Source organism: Vipera berus, assembly GCF_964194415.1.
Source record: "Vipera berus genome assembly, chromosome: 1".
NCBI classification, from domain to species: Eukaryota; Metazoa; Chordata; class Lepidosauria; order Squamata; family Viperidae; genus Vipera; species Vipera berus.
In genome coordinates this window covers 160,879,794-160,905,407 of record NC_138202.1, presented here as the reverse complement: position 1 = coordinate 160,905,407, position 25,614 = coordinate 160,879,794, and the positions used below count along the sequence as shown (strand labels likewise).

General features: G+C 37.6%; 1 protein-coding gene across 2 annotated transcripts in view; it reads left to right on the top strand.

Moving 5' to 3' along the window:
- The window catches only part of CHN1 (chimerin 1), a gene marked incomplete at its 5' end in the record, with an annotated part of 127,843 nt that overhangs the window by 29,766 nt on the left and 72,463 nt on the right, over positions 1-25,614 (top strand). The window contains 2 exons of one of the 2 annotated variants that reach the window (XM_081313976.1): positions 15,547-15,585; positions 23,557-23,612. In XM_081313976.1, the coding sequence (XP_081170102.1) occupies positions 15,547-15,585; positions 23,557-23,612 (95 nt within the window). Of the gene's footprint in view, positions 1-14,647; positions 15,586-23,556; positions 23,613-25,614 lie in introns of those variants that run through there. The other variant, XM_081313975.1, reaches the window with a different exon arrangement.

Here is a 25,614-nt window from a genome sequence, read left to right as displayed (position 1 = left end):
GTTGCCCAGGCCCAGAATGGACTTTCAGAAGCAGCATCCACACAGAGAACAGGTTATCCACATATTTGAATCCCAACACTGCTTCTAACTAGTAATATATAGCACAAGGTCATTCAACAGCATGGAATGCAGTGTCATTAGTACACTAATGGCACACAGCTATACATCTCTACTGTGGGCTGGAAAGGTGATGCTGTTACAATGCTGGCTGAGTGCCTGGAAGCTGTGAGGATATGGATGGAAAGGAACCAACTTTGATTCAACCTTGGAAAATGGAGTGGCCTTGGGTTTTGTCTCTCTTCCCCCCCCCCCCGCCCCCGGTTCCCAAATCTGGTGATATGACATCTTTCACTCTGGATAGGGTTGCACTTTCCCAGATTGAACTGATGCACAATTGGGGGTCCTCTTGGACTCACAGCTCTTGTTCAATGAATGGGCATTAGCCATGGCTTAAGGGGGATCCTTTCCATAGATTCATCTGCGTGAATTTTACCCTTTCCTTTACTGGGAGGCCTTGCTCATGGTCATTCATGCCTTAGTCTCTTCCCAGTTGGATTACTACAATGTGCTTTGCATGGTCCCTTGAGGACCACCTGAAAGCACAAGTGGTCCAGAGTGCAGCAGTGCTTACAGAGCTGGAGACTTCTAGATTCACCCACATTATATCTCTATTGTGCAAATTGCACTACTCCCAGTCACCTTCTGGGTGCAATTCATGGTGCCGGTTATCACATTTAAAGCCCTACATGGCACAGGACCTTATCAGATAAAGGTAAATGTGCTCCAGGTCGCTTCCCTGAAACTTTGCCATCTAGTGAGACTTCAGAAGTGTGTCTTCTTTTCCTAGCCTATAGAACATCCTTCTCCTGTCAAGACCTGGCTTTTTACCTAGGTGCTGGGGTAGAGTTGTTGATTGTTGGGGCATTCCAGGCAGATGACTAAGGCACTGGGGTTTGGTTGTGTTTTACAGTTTTATTGCTTTTATAGTTTAAAGTTTTTATTGTTGTTGTGAGCCTTGCAGCTGTGTTTTAAGATGGGCAGCCATCCAGCTCCTTTAAATAAAACAAACAAATACTCCACCCATGCATAGTAAATAAAAAGGGGATGCCTTGATGCAAAATTAACAGTTAAGTTTAGCATTAATACAGCTGTTCATTGGTATTGCTTTTAAAATCAACACAGATGGAAGATTCACAGCATAAAAACAAATCTAAATAAATGGTTCACGAAATAACAGGACGTTGTGTTGCCATAGTGATTAGTGAAAGGATGAAAGGGTTTATTTTATTTTATTTTAATTCCATTTTATATCCCGCCCTTCTCCGAAGACTCAGGGCGGCTTACAAGCTTAGCAGTAGCCTTCATTCTATGTATATGCCTGCTTATTAGGGCTTTCACACACACCCCAAGCGGCATTATTACAAAGTCAGCTTAATTGCCCCCAACAATGCTTGTCTTCCTCAGTTTAGAGGCGTTCTCTCCTGTCAGAGTTGTATAATTTTCAAAAGGCTAAATTGTATATACTCAGAAATTACGAAATAACATTCAAGTGCAAAAATGGAGCTGTGGAGACATCTCTTTCACCACAAATGTGACAAATGCTGCCTAAATATAGTATTTATCTAAAATTGGTGCTTGTTTATTAATTAAATTTCTATGTCGTACTTCTTACTATCGGGAGAAATGTTAAATACCGGTATTCACAATTTTACAACCGGTAGACAAGTCGTATATGAATCCTTTGGGTCCAAAATGGTTTTTCTATCTACCGGTAGATTGATTTTAAAAAAGTGGATCTACAATTCACATCCTGCAAATGAGAATATCTTCTAATCCAACTGCACTCTTGGCAAAATGTGTAAAAAAAAGGATATTGAATTAATTATTCCCTTCCTTTGCAGTTTTCTTTCCGTTCAAATAAATCTGAATGGAGGATCCTCTGTATCAGCACAAGAGGGATGTTGGACTAGCAAATGGGAGAAAGAATCAGCTTTCATACAGCTTTATTCTGACTGCTGGCTGGGTGCTTGAGCCAAACTGCAGTCAGGAAATGTTTCTGCTAATACAGCAAAACGATACTCTGCTTCAAATATTTAGAAACTGTGGAATTCTAAAGAAAATTTAAGTAAAAAAAAAGCTAGGCACAATTAATTAGCATGCTGACCAGTTAAATTTCCCATTCCAAAAATGTTAACTATTGGATGACTGAGATGGTATTAAGATTTGCAAAAACATCTAAGGTTAAAACATTCATTCATTCATTCATTCATTCGCCATACATCTTACTGGGTAGCTTCCAGTTAAATATGCAGTTAAAACAAAAAACATTAAAATAAGGACACATGGGGAAGGGAAGGGCGGAGTGCTGGGGAGGTGGAATCTGTTATTACTCAATCATCCACTTCCATTGCGCTGTTCCCCCACTGGAGCCCCCAAGCCGACTGGCAAATATAGCTAAAACCAGCACAGCAACTGTATCAAATTGTACTAGAAAAGTGTGGAAGCACCAATTTAGCCCAAATCTTGGATGAACAGGGAAAAACTAAGGAGTCATGAAAGCTTAGAAGAGTCATTGACTAACTTAGAAGAGTATAACTGAGCATGGATGGAATGGCATGCCTCTTTTTGAATTCCCACATAGCATATCCCTGACAGATGCAGCATCCATGAAATCTTAGCTGGTAAAAATTAGTCTGGTATATAAAGGAGGAATCACTTTGTCGGATATTAAAATTCTAAAATTATCTGTTATTAAAAAGAGCCAGCTGGATGTATGTTCTATCCCAGCGTACGTACTTGAGTCCTTGTTCAGTTCACAAGGAGAAACCCCTCTTCCAATCAAGCAGGCAGAAACTGCAGGACAAACCCAAACCCCTTTTATTACTCACAAACCTGAGGAAAACAAACACAATTCACAGCAACTCGATTCTTAACCCAAAAGCTTCAGCAACCAGCACCTCCCACACCTTCCCTTTTATTTTATTTTTTATTTTTTTATTGAAAAGTTTTAAAATACATTTTATCTTTAACAATCCCCCCTCCCCCCACCCCTACCTATACATGCATGCATACATACATACATACACATACATATATAACATGCACATATGTACATGCACCCCTTCATGGATTACTGCCTTGTCGTGGCGAAGGGGCTTGCGTAATTCAATGAAGCTATGAGCTATGCCGTGCAGGGCCACCCAAGACGGACAGGTCATAGCTGAGAGTTCTGACAAAACGTGATCCACTGGAGAAGGAAATGGCAACCCACTCCAGTATCTTTGCCATGAAAACCCTATGGACAGTACCAAAAGGCAAAACGATATGACGCTGGAAGATGAGCCCCTCAGGTCGGAAGGCGTCCAATATGCTACTGGGGAAGAGCAGAGGGCTAGTACTAGTAGCGCCAGAAAGAATGAAGCGACTGGGCCAAAGCCGAAAGGACGCTCAGCTGTGGATGTGTCTGGTGGTGAAAGGAAAGTCCGATGCTGTAAAGATTTTTTCTCCATAGGAACCTGGAATGTAAGATCCATGAATCAAGGAAAGCTGGACGTGGTCAAACAAGAGATGACAAGACTGAACATCGACATCTTAGGTATCAGCGAACTAAAATGGACAGGAATGGGTGAATTTAATTCAGATGACCATCAGGTATACTACTGCGGGCAAGAATCCCTCAGAAGAAATGGAGTAGCCTTCATAGTTAATAAAAGAGTAGGAAAATCAATACTGGGATACAATCCTCAAAATGACAGAATGATCTCAGTTCGAATCCAAGGGAAACCATTCAATATCACAGTAGTCCAAGTCTATGCCCCAACCACCAGTGCTGAAGAGGATGAAATTGACCGGTTCTATGAAGCCCTACAGCACCTTATAGAAGTAACACCAAAAAATGATGTCCTTATCATCATGGGGGATTGGAATGCTAAAGTAGGAAGCCAAAAGATAACTGGAATAACAGGCAAGTTTGGCCTTGGAGTACAAAATGAAGCAGGGCACAGGCTGATAGAATTTTGTCAAGAGAATACGATGGTCATAGCAAACACTCTTTTCCAACAACCCAAGAGACGGCTCTACACATGGACATCACCAGATGGTCAACACAGAAATCAGATTGACTATATGCTCTGCAGCCAAAGATGGAGAAGCTCTATACAGTCGGTAAAAACAAGACCAGGAGCTGACTGTGGCTCAGACCATGAGCTTCTCCTTGCAAAGTTTAGGCTTAAACTGAAGAAAGTAGGGAAAAGCACTAGGCCACTCAGGTACGAATTAAATCATATCCCTGTTGAATATACAGTAGAGGTGACAAATAGATTTAAGGAATTAGATCTGATAGACAGAGTGCCTGAAGAACTATGGACAGAGGTTCGCGACATTGTACAACAGGTAGCAACCAAAACCATCCCAAAGAAAAAGAAATGCAAGAAAGCAAAATGGCTGTCTGAGGAAGCTTTGCAAATAGCTGAGGAAAGGAGGAAAGCGAAAGGCAAGGGAGAAAAACATAGATATGCCCAATTGAATGCAGAATTCCAGAGAATAGCTAGAAGAGATAAGAATGCCTTCTTAAATGAACAGTGCAAAGAAATAGAAGAAAACAATAGAATAGGGAGGACCAGAGATCTTTTCAAGAAAATTGGAGAGATGAAGGGAACATTCCATGCAAAAATGGGCATGATAAAGGACCAAAATGGTAGGGACCTAACAGAGGCAGAAGAGATTTAGAAGAGGTGGCAAAATTACACAGAAGAACTATACAAGAATGAGCTTAATGTCCCAGATAATCACAATGAGGTGGTCACTGACCTCGAGCCAGACATCCTAGAATGTGAAGTGAAGTGGGCCTTAGAAAAGCTGAGCAACAACAAAGCTAGTGGAGGTGACAGTATTCCAGCTGAGCTATTCAAAATCTTAAAAGACAGTGCAGTAAAAGTGCTACACTCAATTTGCCAGCAAATTTGGAAAACTCAACAGTGGCCACAGGATTGGAAAAGATCAGTTTACATTCCAATTCCAAAGAAAGGCAGTGCCAAAGAATGTTCAAACTATCGCACCATTGCACTCATTTCTCATGCTAGTAAAGTCATGCTTAAAATCCTACAAGCTAGACTTCAGCAGTATGTGGATCGAGAACTACCAGAAGTACAGGCAGGATTTCGAAGAGGCAGAGGAACTAGAGATCAAATTGCCAACATACGCTGGATCATGGAGAAAGCTAGGGAGTTCCAGAAAAACATCTACTTCTGCTTCATTGACTATGCTAAAGCCTTTGATTGTGTGGATCATAACAAACTGTGGCAAGTTCTTAAAGAGATGGGAGTACCAGACCATCTTATTTGTCTCTTGAGAAACCTATATGCGGGTCAAGAAGCAACAGTGAGAACTGGACACGGAACCACTGATTGGTTCAAAATTGGGAAAGGAGTCCGGCAAGGCTGTATACTGTCACCCTGCCTATTTAACTTATATGCAGAGCACATCATGAGAAAGGCAGGGCTAGATGAATCAAAAGTTGGAATTAAGATTGCTGGAAGAAATATCAACAACCTAAGATACGCAGATGATACCACTCTAATGGCAGAAAGTGAAGAAGAACTAAAGAGCCTCTTGTTGCGGGTGAAGAAGGAGAGTGCAAAACTTGGGTTGAAACTTAACATTAAGAAAACCAAGATCATGGCCTCTGGCCCTCTCAATTCCTGGCAAATAGATGGGGAAGAAATGGAGGTAGTGACAGATTTTGTTTTCCTGGGCTCCAAGATCACTGCAGATGGGGACTGTAGCCAAGAAATTAAAAGACGCTTGCTCCTGGGGAGGAAAGCCATGGCAAATCTAGACAGCACACTAAAAAGCAGAGACATCACCCTGTCAACAAAAGTGCGTATAGTCAAGGCTATGGTCTTCCCAGTTGCAATGTATGGCAGTGAAAGCTGGACCATAAGAAAGGCTGAGCGCCAAAGAATTGAAGCCTTTGAGCTATGGTGCTGGAGAAGACTCCTGCGAGTCCCTTGGACTGCAAGGCGATCAAACCGGTCAGTCCTAGAGGAGATCAACCCTGACTGCTCTTTAGAAGGCCAGATCCTGAAGCTAAAACTCAAATACTTTGGCCACCTAATGAGAAGGAAGGACTCACTGGAGAAGAGCCTAATGCTGGGAAAGATTGAGGGCAATAGAAGAAGGGGACGACAGAGAATGAGGTGGTTGGATGGAGTCACTGAAACAGTAGGCGTGAGCTTAGATGGACTCCAGAAGATGGTAGAGGACAGGAAGGCCTGGAGGAACATTGTCCATAGGGTCGCGATGGGTCGGACACGACTTCGCAACTAACAACAACAACAATGTACATGCATACACGTGTATGTACACATACACAAACAGAGAGTATGTGTTGCTCTGTGTATTCTTTCTGCAGCAAGACTTGCCATGGGCTTCATGCAAAAGTTGCAAAGAACGGTAACATTTTATTTACCCAATTCCTTTCAAAGTGTCTAAAATATTTTATCTTTTTAACAATCTTGGGGCAATAGGTAGCTTAGCTTAAGAATGACTTAACCAAAATCCCAAAGTGATCTTTCTGGTAACTGAACCCAGTTATCCTCGGCCTAGCCAATGCTTTCCCATTTATACGTTATTGGAGAATTATAATGAAAGAAATAAAATTACACATATTTTGCTACCTAACTTTTGTAGGAAGATTTTATTTTTCTCTCCTTGAGTGCCAGATTGGAGGAGACCTCAGTGCTCATTTTTGTTTATCCTCAGTGAGTTTTATGTTGTCTCCAGGTACAACTCCAGATAATTTAACTAAAATAAGAAGAATATAAGAAATGCTGAATTTCCATAAAACATCACTGTAGATTTAAAGTTCCACAAGATGGCGCTTTTCATCTTCCAAGCTTATGAATGTTCACCAGAAATACTCCATTCAAAGCAGATTAACACATATGTGAATAAGATTGGCTAATCATATATGCACAATACATTCATGCACACTTACATATATTACATTCACACCTATGTACATTTCATATAGACACAAACAGAAAGCTAAATGAAACAGAAATGATCCTGCTTAATATTTTTTTAGTTTTTTTCTAGCAAGTCATGTTATATGCTAATGATATTGTATTGTTTATTTCTGAACTATTTACTTTAATGTTGACTTTAATGTACTTTTTAAATGTGTTTGGATAAATTGCAGGACTCTGTTAATCGGTGTATGTCAGAATTGATGACAATGATAATTGATTTATTCTTATATTAAGGATCATATTTCTATATATGCTGAAAGTATTAAACATTTAGGTATTTCCAATCTATATATTTCCCAAATAATTAAATAAGAATTAAATATTGATACCTTGTTACATTTATATTTATAGATGGAAATTTTTAAACTTCAGCTTTTGAGGTAAGATAAATATTCATAAAGTGAATGTTATTTCCAAAGTACTTTAATTTTTAAATGAAATTCCCATCCATATTTAACTGAGAGATACTTTAAAATTTATAAATTTCTATTGGCTACTTCATTTCCAAAGATATTGCTGATCAAGAGTTAAGTGTCAATTAAAGACAAGAATGTTTTTTCAAATTTTGAATTATACAATTCATTTTGGATTGCTTTTTCATTATAAATTCTCTGTCCTAGGCCCTTTTGGAAGAGTCATACCTTTGCATGTTTAGTTAATTGGTCTATTGGGGTTCAGGATATAATAGTTTAGATATAATTCATTTCATAATTACACTAATTTGAATTTTCTATTATACTATTTCTGGAAAATCATTTCAGTCCTTTTTTTCCTTACTAAATCGAAGTTATGGGGTAATAATAGACTTCAGAACTGGTCTTTAAAAAGCAGTTATATGCAAGATTTTGATGGATGCTAATTTTTTTTACTTTATATTAATTACTGAAGGGCAATGATGAATATTTATTAAAGGTCAAATATATTTGTCCTTTTGCTGCCTACAAGTAATTTACAACATCTATTGACAGCTTGATTTGGTCAGGATATTTAGATTCAGAGGTACTTAAAATTATTATAAGTATAATCTTATGAGATTAAACGTTTCACAATCTTTATATACTTGGTATCAATAAATCAATTTGATTTACAATTTCAAAGACTGGATGGCACAAGCAATTGAAGATCTCTATTATGTCTAGAGAATGGGAGACTTTAAAATTCTGAATCAAAAATTTCAATAGTTCTTAGTCTAGAGTCAGACTCTAGGGCTTTTTCTATAAAAATACTGTTTCAGACTTAACTGAATTCCATTGCATTTGTACAAGGAAAAAATGATTAAATTACATTATTGGAAATGCCATGAGAATAATACATCATTTAAATGCATGATTTTTATAAGATACTCTGAGAAGAAGTCATATGTATTAATTTGATATTTTCAGATATTAGACAATTATCTGCACTCTTCTTGCTGTTCTTTAACATTGGAAAATCTGTATTTATGGCCTCCGTGATGTGTGTTTGCAACTTATGAACAACTTGCTGACACATTTAGACTACGAATGGGAACCATTAAATTTACTGGTTATCAGCTTAGAATGTGTGTCTGTATGTGTGTGTATGTTTGTGTGTGTGTGTATGCTGTGTGTATGCATGCATGAGTTATGAAACATTTTGTTATTCAGGCCGTACAATTTGTTCTTAGTGTAATTAATCATTTGGATAATTTTCAACGTGCAAAGGTGATAGAGACATTTTAGTAGGTCTGTTTGGAAAGAAGGTTCTTTACTGAGTTCCAGAACCAAACAGAAATATGGTTCTGGGGCAGCTGACCACATGGAGCTGGGAGTGGTGGGTTTTTATACCTTCTTGGGCTTTTGTGTTTGGAGTTGTTCCTGTTCCTGTGGCATGAACTTTGACCTGAGGCTCAGTGTGCCCTTTTGGTATTCTGATGGTGGTGGGTTAATCCCATTATATCCTAAAGGTCATGTCCTGGTTCCCTGGGACTGTGGCTGATGGCTAGGTACTGTGTTGGATTTTTGGGTGAGGGGTTGCTGGTTCTAGTTCTATCACTCTGCTATTGTTACCTATCACTTTTGCGGCAAGGGATTTCAAAATGTTTTGTCTTGAATGGGTTTCTGCCTGCTGGTATTTGCTCATGAATGGGGCCTCAGTCTTTCTGAATGGGATTATCAAATCTGGATTTCTACAGAGCTGGCCTGCTTCGTTTCTGCTTGGGGCTATTAAGAAAAACTGGGCCTGCTTTTCTGCCTTTAAGATCCTTTGGGGAAAATATAATAATCTGCCTTTTTAAATATGCCCCATAATATTTCCTTCTCTGCAGTGGGGTGACTTCCCACAGTCTGATAACAGCTGAGAGGCTACAGGTTCCCCATTTCTACTTCAGGCCCTTAGTTTTAAGAGTTGTGATACAGCTGTGTCCCAAAACATATTCCCTTTGTTTTTAGAGATTGGATTATGGTATCTTCCGATTCACTAATCGGGTCCTGAATTATTGCTGGTATTTATTTTGGTTTGACCCATGAGCTTAAAAGAAATTTTTAAAAAATAACAATTATTGTCAGAAAGTCTTTTAAGCAATATCTGGGCATTTATTTTAGGCTTCGGAAATCCCCTTATCAGTTATTGATGTATTTTCAGGATCACAGGGAAACACCTGAGATGATCTACTCAATATCTATCAGCAGAATGGGGAACATCCCTTCCTCATTATTTCCTTAGAATTAGTGGATTTTACAAAACAGAGAGGGGACGCAGTGGCTCAGTGGGTTAGGATGCTGAGCTTGTCGATCAGAAGGTCGGCAGTTTGGCGGGTCGAATCCCAAGTGCCGCGTAGCAGAGTGAGTGCCTGTTACTCGTCCCAGCTTCTGCCAACCTAGCAGTTCGAAAGCACGTAAAAATGCAAGTAGAAAAATAGGGACCACTACGGTGGGAAGGTAACAGTGTTCCATGCGCCTCTGGCGTCTAGTCATGCTGGCCACATGACCACAGAGACGTCCTCGGACAAGCGCTGGCTCTTCGGCTTTGAAACGGAGATGAGCACCGGCCCCTAGAGTCGGAAACGACTAGCACGCATGTGGGGGGGAACCTACAAAACAGAGTGAGAGAGAAAATCAGAAGCAAAGAGGCAGCCAGATTCATCTAGTGTTGGATTTTATTTCATGAAATCTCTGGTTAGGTGTTTATTGCTCTGGTGACTACAGCATCATATGATTTACAGTATTTTATGATGAGCAAATGATCTTGTCTCCTTTGCTGTTTTCATCACGAGCACACAAGAAGTAACACCTGGATTGTTTCTCCAGATCTGTACAATAGTTTTGTTTTTTTCGTAGTACTGCTGTGGCTTCATTGTTTTTAGCTAAGAGGGGGGGAAACTTGGGCCGGGAACAGGGGCTTGACACCCAATCTTATCTTCCAGCTTTTCCTTTGCATTAGAAAATAACATCAAGCTTAAAATAAAATTCAAAAATTGTATTGTTATCATCTGTAAGCAGTAATCCTTTAAAAGAGTGCAAAAGCAGTACAGTGCAGCTTTTTCACTTAGCTGTCACTGATATATGTTTACTAGATAATGTTTGGTGTTTTGCTCTCTAATGTGGATGGCCCAAGGTTATATAAATAACAGTAAAGCAGTAAAGTATACAGGCAGTATTATAAAAACAAAACGTTTCCAAACACCTGCATAGCATAAATCATGGCTTAGAGCAGCTCAATTTTAAATATTATATTATATGCAAAGTTTCCCTGTTTTTTTGTTGAGATTTAATCAAGATGTTTGACTTTAGTGAAAAATAGTCTTGTTTTTCAGTCAAGTCATCTTCATTTCTTTTAATGAAGATGCATCTGTAGTGTTACCAGTCCAGTCAAAAACTGTTTGTAATTTTACTGTATCTTTATTCAGTTCAACACATGGTTCTCACATACAATAATTTATTTAGAAAATGAATTTCAGTATACATATGTTACTGGTAAAGAGGAAAGTTCTGCAAAACTGTTATCTATGGAAGCTTAATTAAGAACCATTCAAGTTTCATTAAATATAAAACTTGGTAGATACGTGCATACATTTTTCTTGAAGATCTTTGGGTTAGGTTCACACATTGTGCAAAATAATGATTAGTTTAACCATGATTAGAATGAGCCAAGTAGCAGAAATGACACTTAACACATCATTTATCAACCACACTAGCTGGATTCATACAACACACTAAACTGACACTTGGTAAACTGTACCAATAAAGGAGAATATTTGTAGCTCAGGGTTGAAATGAGTAGTCCTTGGTGCTCTCTGAGCTTGGTTTTCTTGCAGATGTTTCACTACCCAACTAAAGTAACATCATCAGTGCTAGTCAAGCTAGCAGGTATAGTGTCTTGTGTAAATCTAGCAATAGAATGAAAAATCTTGCATCTGATATCAAATGAATACGCCAGTCATAAAATATATGCAATGGTACTTTGTACATGTTAAACAACATAGACCGCTGCAGTTAGCGAATGGTGAATAGTGTGTGTGACCTGTTTCTGGGACCAAGGGGTATTTCCCTTGAAATAAGGGAATACATATCAAAGGTGAACAGCATCCTCTCTTAGACTGAAGTAGGGATCGAAAAAGCAAAAACAAAGGTTGAGACTTTCACATTTAATTTTACTTCTAGTCAGAGAAATACCTAGGGAAGTAATCAACAAGTTGCTCCAGACGTTGAGTTTCTAGAGACTAAAATGTCACACTCTAGGCAAGGAAGGGTCAATCTATCAGGGACATCTATCGGGGAGTCAGCACTTAAGATCCAATAACACCCAGTGACATGGGACAGGTTAGATCAGGGGTAGGCAACCTCGGCTCTTTTATGACTCATGGACTTCAACTCCCAGAATTCCTGAGTCAGCTATGCAGTACTATGAGTATTGTATTCAGGTTTGGTCACTCCAGTATAAGAAGAATGCTGGGAAGAATGAAAAAATGGCTAGTGCTTGGAGCCTAAATCTTCTGAAGAAATAATAATAATAATAATAATAATAATAATAATAATAATAATAATAATAATAATAATAATAATAATAATAATAATAATAATAATAAGAAGAAGAAGAAGAAGAAGAAGAAGTAGTTGAAAGGGACCTTGGAGGTCATCTAGTCCAACTCCCTGCTCAGGCAGGAAACCCTATACCACAGGTCTGCAACCCGCGGCTCCGGAGCCACATGTGGCTCTTTCAGCCGTCTCCTGCGGCTCCCAGTCCTCTGCCATGTGCAGTCCCAAAAAAAAAGTGGGACTAAAAAAGTTCAACCAATCAATTCAAATATGCAGGGTAGGTGCATATCTCGCCTTGTCTCAACTCTTCAGTCAAACCCTGTTCTGCCCATGCGTGCATGTACGTGCATGCGAACACATTTTTGCGGCTCCCAGTTTTTCCTTTTGTGAGGGAACCGGTTCCAAGTGGCTCCTTCACTGTTTCAGGTTGCTGACCCCTGCTCTATACCATTTAACACAAATAATTGTCCAATTTCTACTTAAAAACCTCCAGTGTTGGAGCATTCACAGCTTCCGGAGGCAGGTTGTTCCACTGATTAATTGTTCTAACTGTCAGGAAATTTCTCCTTAGTTCTAGGTTGCTTCTCTCCTTGATTAGTTTCCATCCGTTGCTTCTTGTCCTGCCTTGGGGCGCTTTGGAGAATAGCTTGACTCCCTCTTCTTTGTGGCGGCCCCTGAGATATTGGAACACTGCTTTCATGTCCCCCCTCGTCCTTCTCTTCCTTAAGCTAGACATACTCAATTCCAGCAACCGTTAAATGATTTATTTAACCTAAGAAAAGAAGGCAAAGGGGAAACTGGATAGCAGCCTTCCAAAACCTGAACGGAGGCGGATGTGAGTGTATAAATTTTCCATGAATAAGACAAGAACCAATGAGTGGAAGCCTTAAAGAGACTTCTGTAAAGCCTCTAAGCTGAAAAATGTAGGGGAATTTCCTAACTATGACATCTACTAAGCAATTGCGTAGCGTGCCGCCTGAGGTTTTGGGTATTTCATCACTGAAACACCCACTGGAGGTTTCCAAGCGAAGATTGGATAGAGACAGTTGTCTGAAATAGGCCCTGGCTCTTTGGAGCATCTTGCCCATTGAAATGTGATCGGCTCTCATTCTCCTGACTTTCCATAAGAGCCTAAAGACCTGGTTCTGCCAGTTTGCTTGCAGCCCCAGGGGGAATTTCACACTGGAGGTGGTTGATTGGCTAATAGCAATTCCCACCTCCCCCCCATGTATATTCTCTTCCCTTCCTCCTCATCTTTAGTTATAACTCATGTCTTATTGTAATTTTAATGTGATTGTGCATATTTATTCATATATTTATGGTTTCATTTTAATGTTGTAAGCCCCCCACCACCACCTTTGTGGTGAGATGGGCGGCGAACAAATTAAACAAACAAGCAAACAGATAATATAAGTATTCCTACCTGGGCAAGCATTAGAAGACCTCTAAGATCCCCTTCAACCTTATGATTCCGGGCTAGCCAGAGATTTGCCTTTCCAAAGGCGTTTTCTGTTGGGGGAAAATGGCATTTATGCCCTGGTAAATCTGAATCAGAATCCTGGGCAATGAGTCCTACGATAGAAGGAACTGTAGTATGTTCTGCAGTAAAGCCTGGCACAATTGGTTAAAAGGGCTCAATCATCTTCCAAGGACACACATAGTTATACACTTTGTAGCATATATTATAGCCTCCATTGTTGTGCTGGAAAAATCTGCATGACTGCTGTAAGACAGTAGGATGGTCCAGGAAATTCCAAACATTTTGCTGCCATCTAAGCATCCTCAAGTGCCATTCTACTACTGGTAGGCAGAGACTAATAAAGCATAATGAAGCAAAAATTATTTTGTTCAGTGTAAATCAGGGGTGTCAAACTCGCAACGTCACGTGACATGTCGCAACATATCACGACGTTTTTCCCATTGCCAGCAATGGGGTGGGCGTGGTTTCACTATGACGCACCTGGCCTGTGGGCCGGCAGTTTGACACCCCTGATGTAAATAATAAAAAGGTAAAGGTTCCCCCGCACATGCGTGCTAGTCGTTTCCGACTCTAGGGCCCGGTGCTCATCTCCGTTTCAAAGCTGAAGAGCCAGCGCTTGTCCGAGGATGTCTCCGAGGTCATGTGGCCGGCATGACTACGAATTTAAAATTTCTTAAGGGACACTTTTTAAAAGTCCCAGATTAAAGTAAAATACCGGTAAGCAATAATTAAGAAGTCATTGGACAGATAGGAATTATCTATAATTGTTCTATATCTGGTATACGAATTGGTGGGGGTTTGCAGCTGATCAAGGGACTTTTGAATCGCCTTCATGAAAGAAGCATATGTGGGGCCATAGATAAACATTCAGGTATTCCTCGGTTAATGTTGGAAATGGGGACCAGAATTTCCAAAGCTGAGCAATGTGGTTGTAAAGCGCAGCGCTAAATGAGTGCCTTGCTTAACATCAGTTTCGCATTCCCTATTGCCATTGTTTAGCAAGTTCCTGCACTGTTGTTGTTAATGCACCGTGACATGGTCGCCATTTGCCACCTCCTGCTGGCTACTCTATTGACTTAGCTTGTTAGAAGCTGGCAGTGAAGATCACAGTTAATGATCAGAAGATCGTGGAGTTACTCCAATGTTGTAATTGGGAGCTGGTCACCAAGTATCCAAATTGCAGTCTCATGAATGTAAGAACACTGAGGTAGCCACAACTTCGAAGACTAATCATAAGTACTTGTTCAATGATGCCCTAAATTTAAATGGATGAGTGGTTGTAAAGAAGTGCCCATATCAGTAAATAATGTCACTTGTAAAAGGTAACTTTGGCAAAGTGGCTGCACAAAATCTGTTAAAATTGGGTACAGTAAAACATTTGTAACAGCATGTAAGGTAAAAGTATCATGAGTGTTACTGATTCTGGTGTGAAAGAAACATTCAAGTTGTCTAATGTTGCATTTATCTCAGCCAACGTATGTCTGAATAAGGTAAATGCTTCATTTTATTTTATTTTATTTTATTATTTTATTATTTTATTTTATTTTATTTATTTTATTTATTTTATTTTATTATTTTATTTATTTTATTTTATTTTATTATTTTATTATTTTATTTTATTATTTTATTTTATTTTATTTTATTATTTTATTTTATTTTATATTTTATTTTATTTTATTATTTTATTTTATTTTATATTTTATTTTATTATTTTATTTTATTTATTTTATTTTATTTTATTTTATTTTATTATTTTATTTTATTTTATTTTATTTTATTGCCTTCCAGTCCATGTTGACTTCTGGCGAGTCCCTGGAAAAGTCCCTGCTAGTGCTGTCATAATGATAGTTTTCCTTTTTTTTTTTTTGTCTTTTCCCAATTGAAGTATTAGATTTAGGATTTTCTTTAAATGGGCAAAATGGATGACAATTAGTTTTAAAAATGAAGTTGTTAAATGAATCTAAATATTTATTCTTCATATAAATTCTGTTTCATGTTTTATACAAACCGTCTGCTTTCCTGCTGTGTTTTTTCTTCCCAGATACTGATGAATACAGGCCACCAGTTTGGAAATCTTACTGTGAGTATTTGATTAAATATTATCACTGTCTACCATTCATATATCTACCACCCGTGTTATGGGGAATGAGGGTGTGTGTATGTATGTGGGGGGGGGGAATTAGCTTTTTTTTAAACTCCATTTCTCACTTATCAAACCTAAGTGTTTCATCCAGTTTCCACCTGAACTTGTAACAGTTTTTCAAGCCTCACTCGATTGTTTTATGTGCCTTTCCTATTTTGCACATATGGTTCTATGAAAAAATAATTGGACTTTTTGGTTTTCCTTAATTTTTGCATTTCTTTACCACCAGATATTACTGCAGCTTCTTGTAGGTCCTAGTGACATATAATGTGGACAAATATATATAAATCGAAACAAACAAACAAATAAATAAATAACATGATATGAACCAATGTGATTGCATTTTTTTAAGAGGGAGAGAAAAGGGCTTGGAAAATACGTTATAAACTAAGCAATTCTAAAAAGTGACCTATATTGTCTGAAAATCTTTTTCCTTGCCATTTATCAAAAAAAAGTTAATCTACAATATTAACAATTCATTGCTGCAAAACAAGTGTTGATATAGTTTTCTTTGTTATATAATAATTTTTAGTCAATCCCATGGTCAGACAACTGACAATCCTTTGCTAAGTTCTGCGTAGGGGGAACATACATAACCAGAATCATATCAACAAACTAGTTGACCTCAGCTCCAAATGCAATTATAAAACATTAAACGCAGTATAGAACACACGTGGGTTCATGGTCAATTCCTGAATTACATTTCTAACAGTAGAGTTGTTATAAATAACTGAGCTATCTCTGAGGTGTGCACAAAACATTATTTTGTTATGGTATTAACCTCACTTTAAGAGGATCCGTTTCAAGCTGTTAATGTAATTCTCCCTTGATTTACCAGAAAAAAGGATCTTTAAACTCATTATCATGGTCATGTAGGTACCCTGTGAGATTGTTTCATTCAATTCAGTTACTGGCTAAGGAACCACAGATAATTCTTTCAGAAATTCTTTGTGGAACCTCAGAAGCAGCAGTTGCATCTGGACCAAATAATCAAAATAATAAAAGTTTAGGTTGAATATACTGTTGATAAACCCTCTGGGGTAAATATTTTTTTTCCATTTTAGATCCCTTAGAACAACGTTGGTACAAAATAATGAACTTGTGAGAAGCTTGTGAGTTTACTCCAAACACATATTTAGATATATGGACTGAGATCACTGAAAAAGTCTAAGTTGTGTTAACTCACTGCCCTGTCCCATAAAGGCCATATATTTACCCTACCTCTCCTTGTTCTATAAGCCTTCCTTCTTGGTGGAACTTGTGGGGAAGGATAATACTAAATATGCATCTTTTTTATATAGTGGTATTATTTGCTGTCTGTAAATATTAGCCCAAACTAATTTTGGATTAGTTCCTGTCCCTATTACTTTGCCTGTGGGAATAAAAAGAAAATTGGGGGTCTTGCAAAGGAAGACTAAGATTTGATAACATCAAGACAACCTGTGAAAAAGGAAAAGCCTCAGAAATCGTGCTACACAACCCAGGTTTTTATAGTTGCATGTAAGTGGAACTTAGAACAATTAAAAGTAAAAAAAAGCACAGTTATTTGTGTTAACTGAAAAATGGAGTTGTATAACAGTGGATGCATCTATTCTGTTTGAAGAAGTAGATGTGGTAGGACATTTTCAGTTTTTTCATTCTAGTGTATTTGATTCAAATAAGTACCAAAACCCCAAAATTTATCATTATCAGAGTTGAATTAAACTCGAGCTATGTCAGTTCTGCACTGACATTTATGCAGTGCCAACCTTCGTTTTATTTCATTTGCACCCGGTTTCCTTTTGCTGGAGTCTCAAAGGAACGGCCGTAGCTTTAAGAATCTTCTGCCCACAGCTGCTCTTCTATAATTGCTATTGTCAGAACCTTTGTCTGCTTCAGAGCTTAAGGGTCCCACTGTGCAGGTTTGAAGTCATAACTTACTCCATCAGTCACTTGTCATATGCCAAGCCAGTTATTTAATATAAAACCATTAACACACAAAGTGACTTGAAGCAGGCTTTTGTCTTCAAAACGATGATTAAAGGATAAAAATTGGCACTCATTGTGTCGCTTATATTAAAGCTCATTAATCACAACAGCCATACATCCTGCAGTTGTCACCTAGAAATGCATGCCTGTTGTCTCCAGTTGCAAATAAGAATAATAAATGGCTGAAAAATAACCTTTTGCAAAGAAAGTGCATGTATGTTCATTTTAGACCATATACTACCTATACTCTAAGGATGTTCGGTTTTTATTATCATGACATCTTGCTGGCAGCTAAAAGATGCTATTCCTTTGTGTGTGACTATTTCCAGTTCTCTTAGATTTGTAAAGATTTGTGGTTATGCAATTAACCTGTTCAGAGCAGGTTCTAAACGGTGAATAAGAACCAAGGAATGAATTTTCTTTCCTCCTTTGTAAAGAACACGGGCATACTAAACCAAATCAAGTCAAATTAAATCTTTATTATAGTCAAAGACCAGCCTAAGGAAGGTCGGTACAGTCAATTATAAAGCATCAGAATAACTATAAAAACCTGAAAGATGTAAGACGAAAGTCTAAAAGGAATCTAAAAGGAGGGGTAGATAGGTGTAGGAGGGCAAAAGGTTAGTTTGTGGCAAATTAAATCTATCATAGTACAGATTACTCTGGAATAATGAACTAGATGCTCATTAAAACTAGTTTATGGCCCAGGCCTTCATGTAACGAATTTTAAGCCTGTTGCATCAGGGTTGGCATCTGAAAGCAGCAGGAAAGTGCATAATCGTCCTGTGTGCCCTGGATATTTATGTAATAATGGTGAGATGAGTCTAGTTTGAATGTCTCTGTAATACAGGTGCTGAAGAAACACATGTTCTGTTGCTTCTGTCTATAGTCACAAGGACATTGTTTCTCTGGGTACGGAAGGCACGACTTTATACCACAGTAAAAGACCTCCTGTAATTAGGATCTTTGATTTTAGTTACGTATGTCATAGGGGAGGCAGACTAGCTGTTGGATTCACTAGCAATAAAGATAGGGGACCTAGTTAGTTGGCACTGCGTGTCCACTGCCCACAATTAAATGAGTGCTTTGGCCTAGTCATATTTCATGCTGAGTAGAAGACCTGGGGAGAAGCCCAAGGATGAGATGTTGTTACTGTCTTTTTCTATGCGGCCTGAAAACCATCCCTCATAGTTTGTGGGGCAAAGTCAAGGGGGGGAAAAAGGATAATTGAAGCAATAGTTGTGTATGATCACCCATACTCTAGCCTCAACTTTAATGAGGCCTATATCTAGTCTCAGGGTAGCATGAAAGACACATTCTTGGATTTGAAGGACCAGTCTTAGAAATTTGGATTGAAAAAGTCTAATGGTGCAAAATTAGAGAAGGGACCCAGTGGGCACCATAAAGAAATTGTATTATTGGCTTGGTTTAGAATAATGTCAGTGCTACAAGTATATAGTGGCCACCTTTTGTATAGGAATTTAAGGATGGCAGATTATTTCCTCTGTACATTTTCAACAATGTGGTCCCCTTTGGGTCTCCTACTGTTGGCAGAATGGAGGAGTACTCCCAGGTATTTGAAGCAGGAGAGTTGCTTAATCTTAAGAGCATCTATGATGTATGGTCTTGGGCCTTTTGGCAAATCCCTTGATTTTAGTTTTCTAGGATCTAGCTGGTCTTCCTTCCAATGTTGTATTAGTGCTTTCAGTGCTCTTTTGGGGCCAATAGGTGTTCTTGAAAGAGTTGCTGCATTGTCTACATAGAGTAGAATATAAATGTGTCTTCCAGCAACTTTTGGAGTTGATATATAAATTGAATAAGAGTGAGCCCAATATTCAGTTCCTTTCTCAGTTCCAGTAGCACTGGTGAGATGGCCTGGGGTTACATCTTATTTCAAGTGAGGTACCTTCATGAAGGATAGGTATTAGATGAAATAAACGTTGATTAAATGAGCAGGTCTCCGGTTTTTCCCATAGTTTAGCGTGAGATAGGGAATCAAAAGCTGCTTTGAACCAATGAAGGCAGCACAAAGGGAGGTTGTGTTGCAGAAGGCGCATTTTTCAATGAGTTGTTGGAGTACCAGACACTGATCATAATGGATTGGCCTTTCCTAAAGCAACTTGCTTTCCAGCCAGTTGTGGAATTTCCATTGTAGCTATCTTGCACAGAGCTTGCTGATTGTACTAAGGTCTATAATTAGTCCCCAGTCCTTGGGGACTCAGGCATAGATGTTAATGGAGGTAAAGAGTGAGGCCGGGTGTGTGTGTATGTCCAGAAACCCAAGTTGTTTTCAATGGTCTCTGTAGAGATTAGGTATTCTTCTGGGACTTTCCATGGTCATACAAATATTATAGGATGGTGTAGCTGTTTCTGTTACATTTTATTATTTAATAAATTGATAACATATATATTTATTTCAAAATGTGTATTTTAGCTCAGTCTCAGATTTGATGTGTTCCTCTTCCTCACCCTCTCCTTTCCATAGCAATATCATTTACATAAATGTTTATTATTATTTTTTATAATCACAGTGCTTAAAATATTTATCAGCAACATATTGTCTGGGTTTCAGTGTCTAATTTACTAATACATATTAAGTTCCTTTCTCTCTACCTCGTTTATCTAGCCAATTATAAAATGTATTCCATGTTCTGAAATAAACTGAATCTTCTTTCTCTTTCATTATCAGTGTCAATCTATCCATTTCTTCACACTCTAAGATTTTTTTTAATTAACACTTCCTCCGCTGGTAATTCTTCATTTTTCCAATATTGAGCAAATACAATTCTTGCTGTAGTTAATATATGTAAAATTGAGTAAATACACTCTTTCTCATAATCACCTACAACTATACCTAACAAAAATAATTCTGGCTTAAACTCTATATGGTTTTTTTTGTCATTTTCTCTAACCATGTATGTATTCTTAACCAAAATCTTTTAGCTTTGGAGCATGTCCACCAAAGATGGTAATAAGTGCCTGTTTTTTGTTTACATTTCCAACAATTGTTTGATACATCTTTAAACATTTTTGCTAGTCTCACAGGTGTTAAATGGCATCTATAAAACATTTTATATAAATTTTCTTTGCACGCTACCGCTTTCGTTATTTTCAAATTTCTTTCCCAAAGATTTTACCATTTTTCTAGTTCTATGTTATATCCAAAGTTCTTTGCCCATGTTATCATTGTTTCTTTGACTTGTTGCTCTTCCATCTTTAAGCTTAGGATATATTTATAAAGTTTCTTAATCAATTTTTCATCTGATGTCAGTAATATCTTATCAAATTTGGTCTGTTCTTTATAGAACCCAGGTATTTTAACATCTTTTTCATAACCCGTTTGGATTGTTCCTCTAGTTCTTGTCTATGTTTTCATTTTCCTTCTTTATTCAAAATGTCTTTATAAGTCACAATTTTGTCATAGTTTATTAAGTTTGGGTGAACAAATGCTTCCATTGTTGAAAGCCATCCAGGTATTTTCCTATAGATTTTCGCTTTTATTTTTTCCTATTCTAGCAGAAGTGCGTTTCTAATGTAATGCTGTTGAAAGTGTGAATTTTATTTTTCCCATACCATAAAAAGGCATGCCATCCAAGTTGTAGGTCATGTTCCTCTAGGTATAAGAATCTTCTATCTCTAAGGGTTATTCATTCTTTTATCCATGTTAGAACAGCTGCTTGGTAATATAAACTCTAGTCTGGCAATCCAGATCCTCCATTTTCTTTTGCTTCTTGAAACATTTTCAATTTTATTCTAGCTTTTTTCCTTTCCAAATAAATTTCAATATTGATTTGTTTAGTTCATCAAAGAAGTCCCCCCCTTTTATAGGTATGGTTTGAAACAAAAAAAGTACTTTTGGTAAAATGTTCATCTTCACTGTTGCTATTCTCCCCAGCATTTAAAGTTGTATATTTTTCCATTTTTCCAAATCTAGTTTTATTTGTTTTAATAGTTTTACATAGTTATCTTCTTTTATTGTTGCACATCTTGCAAGATATGGAAATTAAAGGACTGGAAATAAAAAATGAAAAATACAAATTACAAGCATTTGAGACAAGCCTTAACCTTATGAAAAAGATAGAAGAATTTGGAGAAGTGGCAGGTCTGAAAATAAACAGAGAAAAGACCAAAGTGTTAGCTAAAAATCTTACAGAAAAACAAAAAAAAATCAGTTATCAGAAAAAACAGGTCTTCAAAGAGTCAAAAAAGTTAAATACCTAGGAATCTTTCCACAGCAATATCCAAAACACAGAGCAAATTGTTCAGAGGCCTCATTTTCTCCTCATCTAGTGACCAAGAGAGACAACTTCTCACTAAGGGAAGCAAAGGTTGTCACCATCATCAACAGAAAGCATCATCATGAATGAATGAACCTTTATTGTCAAAGTACAACCATGTATACATTGAGATCCAACATGGAATGTACCATCTTGGAGTTATCTGACGGAATATCAGAGCCATCTTAAAGTGTCTTAGCAGCAGTTAACATTTATTTAGAAAAGACAAGAAAAGATTCGTAATGCTCCTATTTTCCCTAAAACAACAATCATGTGAGGTTGATTGGCCCAAATGTAAGTATTATGAATTGAGATAGTAAGGCATTTGCCCAGGCCAACCTGGAAGCTTTGGGATGGTCCTCAGATACATTCTCTTTTAGTGTTTGCTAAATTGGTTTCCAAAAGTCTTATCTGTGACTTTGTTACAAGTTTAACTGTAACATATTATGGTCCTATTAATGGTATCCCATTTTCCCAATATGCTAGCCATGTTTTTTCCTAAACTGAAGTTTCCTCTCCCCTCCCCCTCAGTTTGAAAATGAATTTAAGCCTCTGGCATTTCATCTTATTCATTTAGTACCGTGAAAAATAGCATTGTATTTGCTATTGGGGATAGGGAACTTTTTTCTCTAATGATAGATTCACCCTTATATGATCTCTCATAAAGGGACTATTGTGAGGTGTGAAAGATGAGGTCCACATATGAAGGTCCAATTAAAGTGACGTAATGCTAATAGGTAACGGCTAATGGAATTTAAGGGGACTTAGTTCGCTTGTGGCTATGTAGGGATTCTAGGCTGATCTCTCTTTTGACTCCACTCCCAGGTTTTGCCACTCCTTCTCCTACAAGTATTATTTGATGGCCAAGTTTTATGCTTTCATGTAAAGAGGTCTGTTTACCCCGTGTGATAGGACATGTCTGGAGGGCTTTAACATTTTACTTGAAAAGAACAGAATGATTTTATTTATATGTCATGATAGATCAAAGAAAGAGAGGCCTATCCCCAACATTTGTCGGTTGGTGACACCTATTATCCAGGTGTGATACGAAATACTTTTTTCACAAATTTGAAGCCATACTGCCTTGGCATTGGTGACATTTGCTGTATAAAGCTCCAGCGTGGTCATTGGGTTTGTTTTATTTGAAAGTATATTCTGTCCCTAGTCATCTCTTAACCATAAGCTGCCACACGCTAGGAAATGTTTTACTCTCTCGTTAGTGTGAGGAAGAGCTGGTTACTTATTACTAAGATTCTCTGAAAAATCTTTAGTGCACTTGTGCTATGCTTCCCTGCTAAATATGACCAGAGCTGTATGTTGCAATGTCCTAAGTATTAATCTCAGAAAAACTAAGAGGAGTGTGTGCTATACAGTAGGGAATATAAAGATTCAGTTCTGGGAAAGGTTCCCAACAAAATGTTCCGCTCTAAAACATCGCAACAAAGGTCCTGCACAGATGCAGATTTCCATCTGTTCATTACACAGATCACTTGAAAAAACTCACAGGTAAGGAACAACTTCTTTGGTTATTGTGTCCCTTTATACAGAGAGATTCTTCTTTATTAAATGAAGAAAAAGGAAACTTGCCCCCAAACAAGTGCTTGATTTAAGTTCGTGTCTGTGTTAAGACTTGAAGTGAAAACTCTTGTTTACCTTTTCTTAGTGTATCAGCTGCAGCAAGAAGCTCCACATCCTAGAAGAATTACCTGCACGTCTGAGGTGGGTACCAAGAAAATAAGATATTGCAGGCTCATTGCTGTGATAGTTATTACTTTTGTTTGTTTGTTTGCAGTCATAGTTCTACTAGATCTTACAAACATTAAATCCTTTTTCTCCCCATTTTTTCCCCTGTACCCATTTTAATTTCCGCAGTTCTTCATCGTAACAGTATGTTGGTCGTATTGTGAGAAATAGAAATAGTGATTCCCCAGTGTAATTTGGAAGGATGCCGGTGGTACCACAGCTAGATAAACCTGCCATCCTGGAGTACACGTAATCCTCGACTTAGGACCATATTTGAGCCCAGCATTTGTGTTGCTACGCGAAACATTTGTTAAGTAAATTTGCCCCATTTTACGACCTTGCTTGCCATAGTTGTTAAGTGAATCACTGCAGTTGTTGAATCAATAACACAGTTTGTTAAGTGAATCTGGTTTCCCCATTGATTTTATTTATAAGAAGGTTGCAAAAGGGGATCACGTGACCCCAGGCAATTGCAACAGTCATAAATACGAGTCAGTTGCCAAGCGTCTGAATTTTGATCACGTGACCATGGGGACGCTGCAGTGGTGTTAAGTGTGAAAAAATGGTCATAAGTCACTTTCTTCAGTGCCGTTGTAACTTTGAACAGTCACTAAATGAACTGTTGTAAGTCGAGGACTACCTGTACTAATATCAAAGAACACTCTCAGTATCATCCTAAAAGGATCTGATGCATAGCAGGATTGCTGTAAGAGAAGCAGCCAAAGTTCCTTCTTTTAAAAATCCTGACTGCTTGTTTTCAGAAACCAGCCCTTTTTTTCTCTGATGTCTTCAATATATATATGGGAAAATGAATATGAATGATACTTGTTATTGTGTGGGTTTTTTAAAAAAAAATCTTATATAAGTATCTATTAATTATTGTTAACTGCCCTGAGTCACATGTTTGAGATGGGCAGCTTTGTACAATGAATGAATGAATGAGTGAGTGAGTGAGTGAGTGAATGAATGAAATATTTTTCCTCTCATCTCATTAGATCTAAATTTACCACAAAACATTAATTATAAATATACTTGTGGTTTATGTCAACAGTTTCCTTTCCTTTTTAATATTATCACCTTACCTTTTGTCAGATGTCACACATCAATTTCGACCCACAAATCTCTTATATAGTAAGTAGCTGAATCAGAAAGTAACATCAATTTTAATTTTCAATATGTTACAAGGCAAGTTTGGACTTGTTATAATGCAGCTCCTATTCACATGAATAGGTACTGAAAATGATTAAAGTTTTAATTTTATTGCAATACCTCCACCATACACCCAAGAGAAGAGGAAATTAATGTTCAAAATGTTTGTCATCTTGACATGGCTTAAATACTGGGTGCAGATTACTGTCATGGTTTTAATAGCTTATACCAATGAGATACCAAACAGGATTAATTTATTGAATTAAATAGGAGCTTCTTTGTGCAGTTCTTCCAAATACACCTTAAGCCTTTAGAATAAAGAATAAAACACAAGTAAATATGAAATAGCCCCATGCTTTTAAAGAAAGCCCAAGTTACTGCCAGCATTGCAAGCCTTGTTAACATTTCTCCAGGAAATATTTATTCCCATCCATAGAGATTAAAAGTGATTAGAACAAATTAGCAATAATAGTTGGTTAAACACGATACTAAGCTTCACGTGTAACATACTATCTTGTTCACTCTCATTCTGAATTAATAACATTAATAACAGTTTAATAGGAATTCATCACAGTAACCCAAGTGGTTTGTATTCATCTCAACTCAGGTTAGCAAACGTATAGGCTTTTGTGTATATTTATTTATTTTTATTTTATTTTATTACATTTATATACCGCCCTTTCCCGAAGGACTCAGGGCGGTTTACAGGGTGATTAAAAACAAAAATACAATGATCTTAGCTGTAATTAGACTGATATGTATTCCTAGATGTTGGTTTCTGATTTCCTTATTTCAGAAGTTCTACTGAGAAGATGGTATTTGGCTCTGG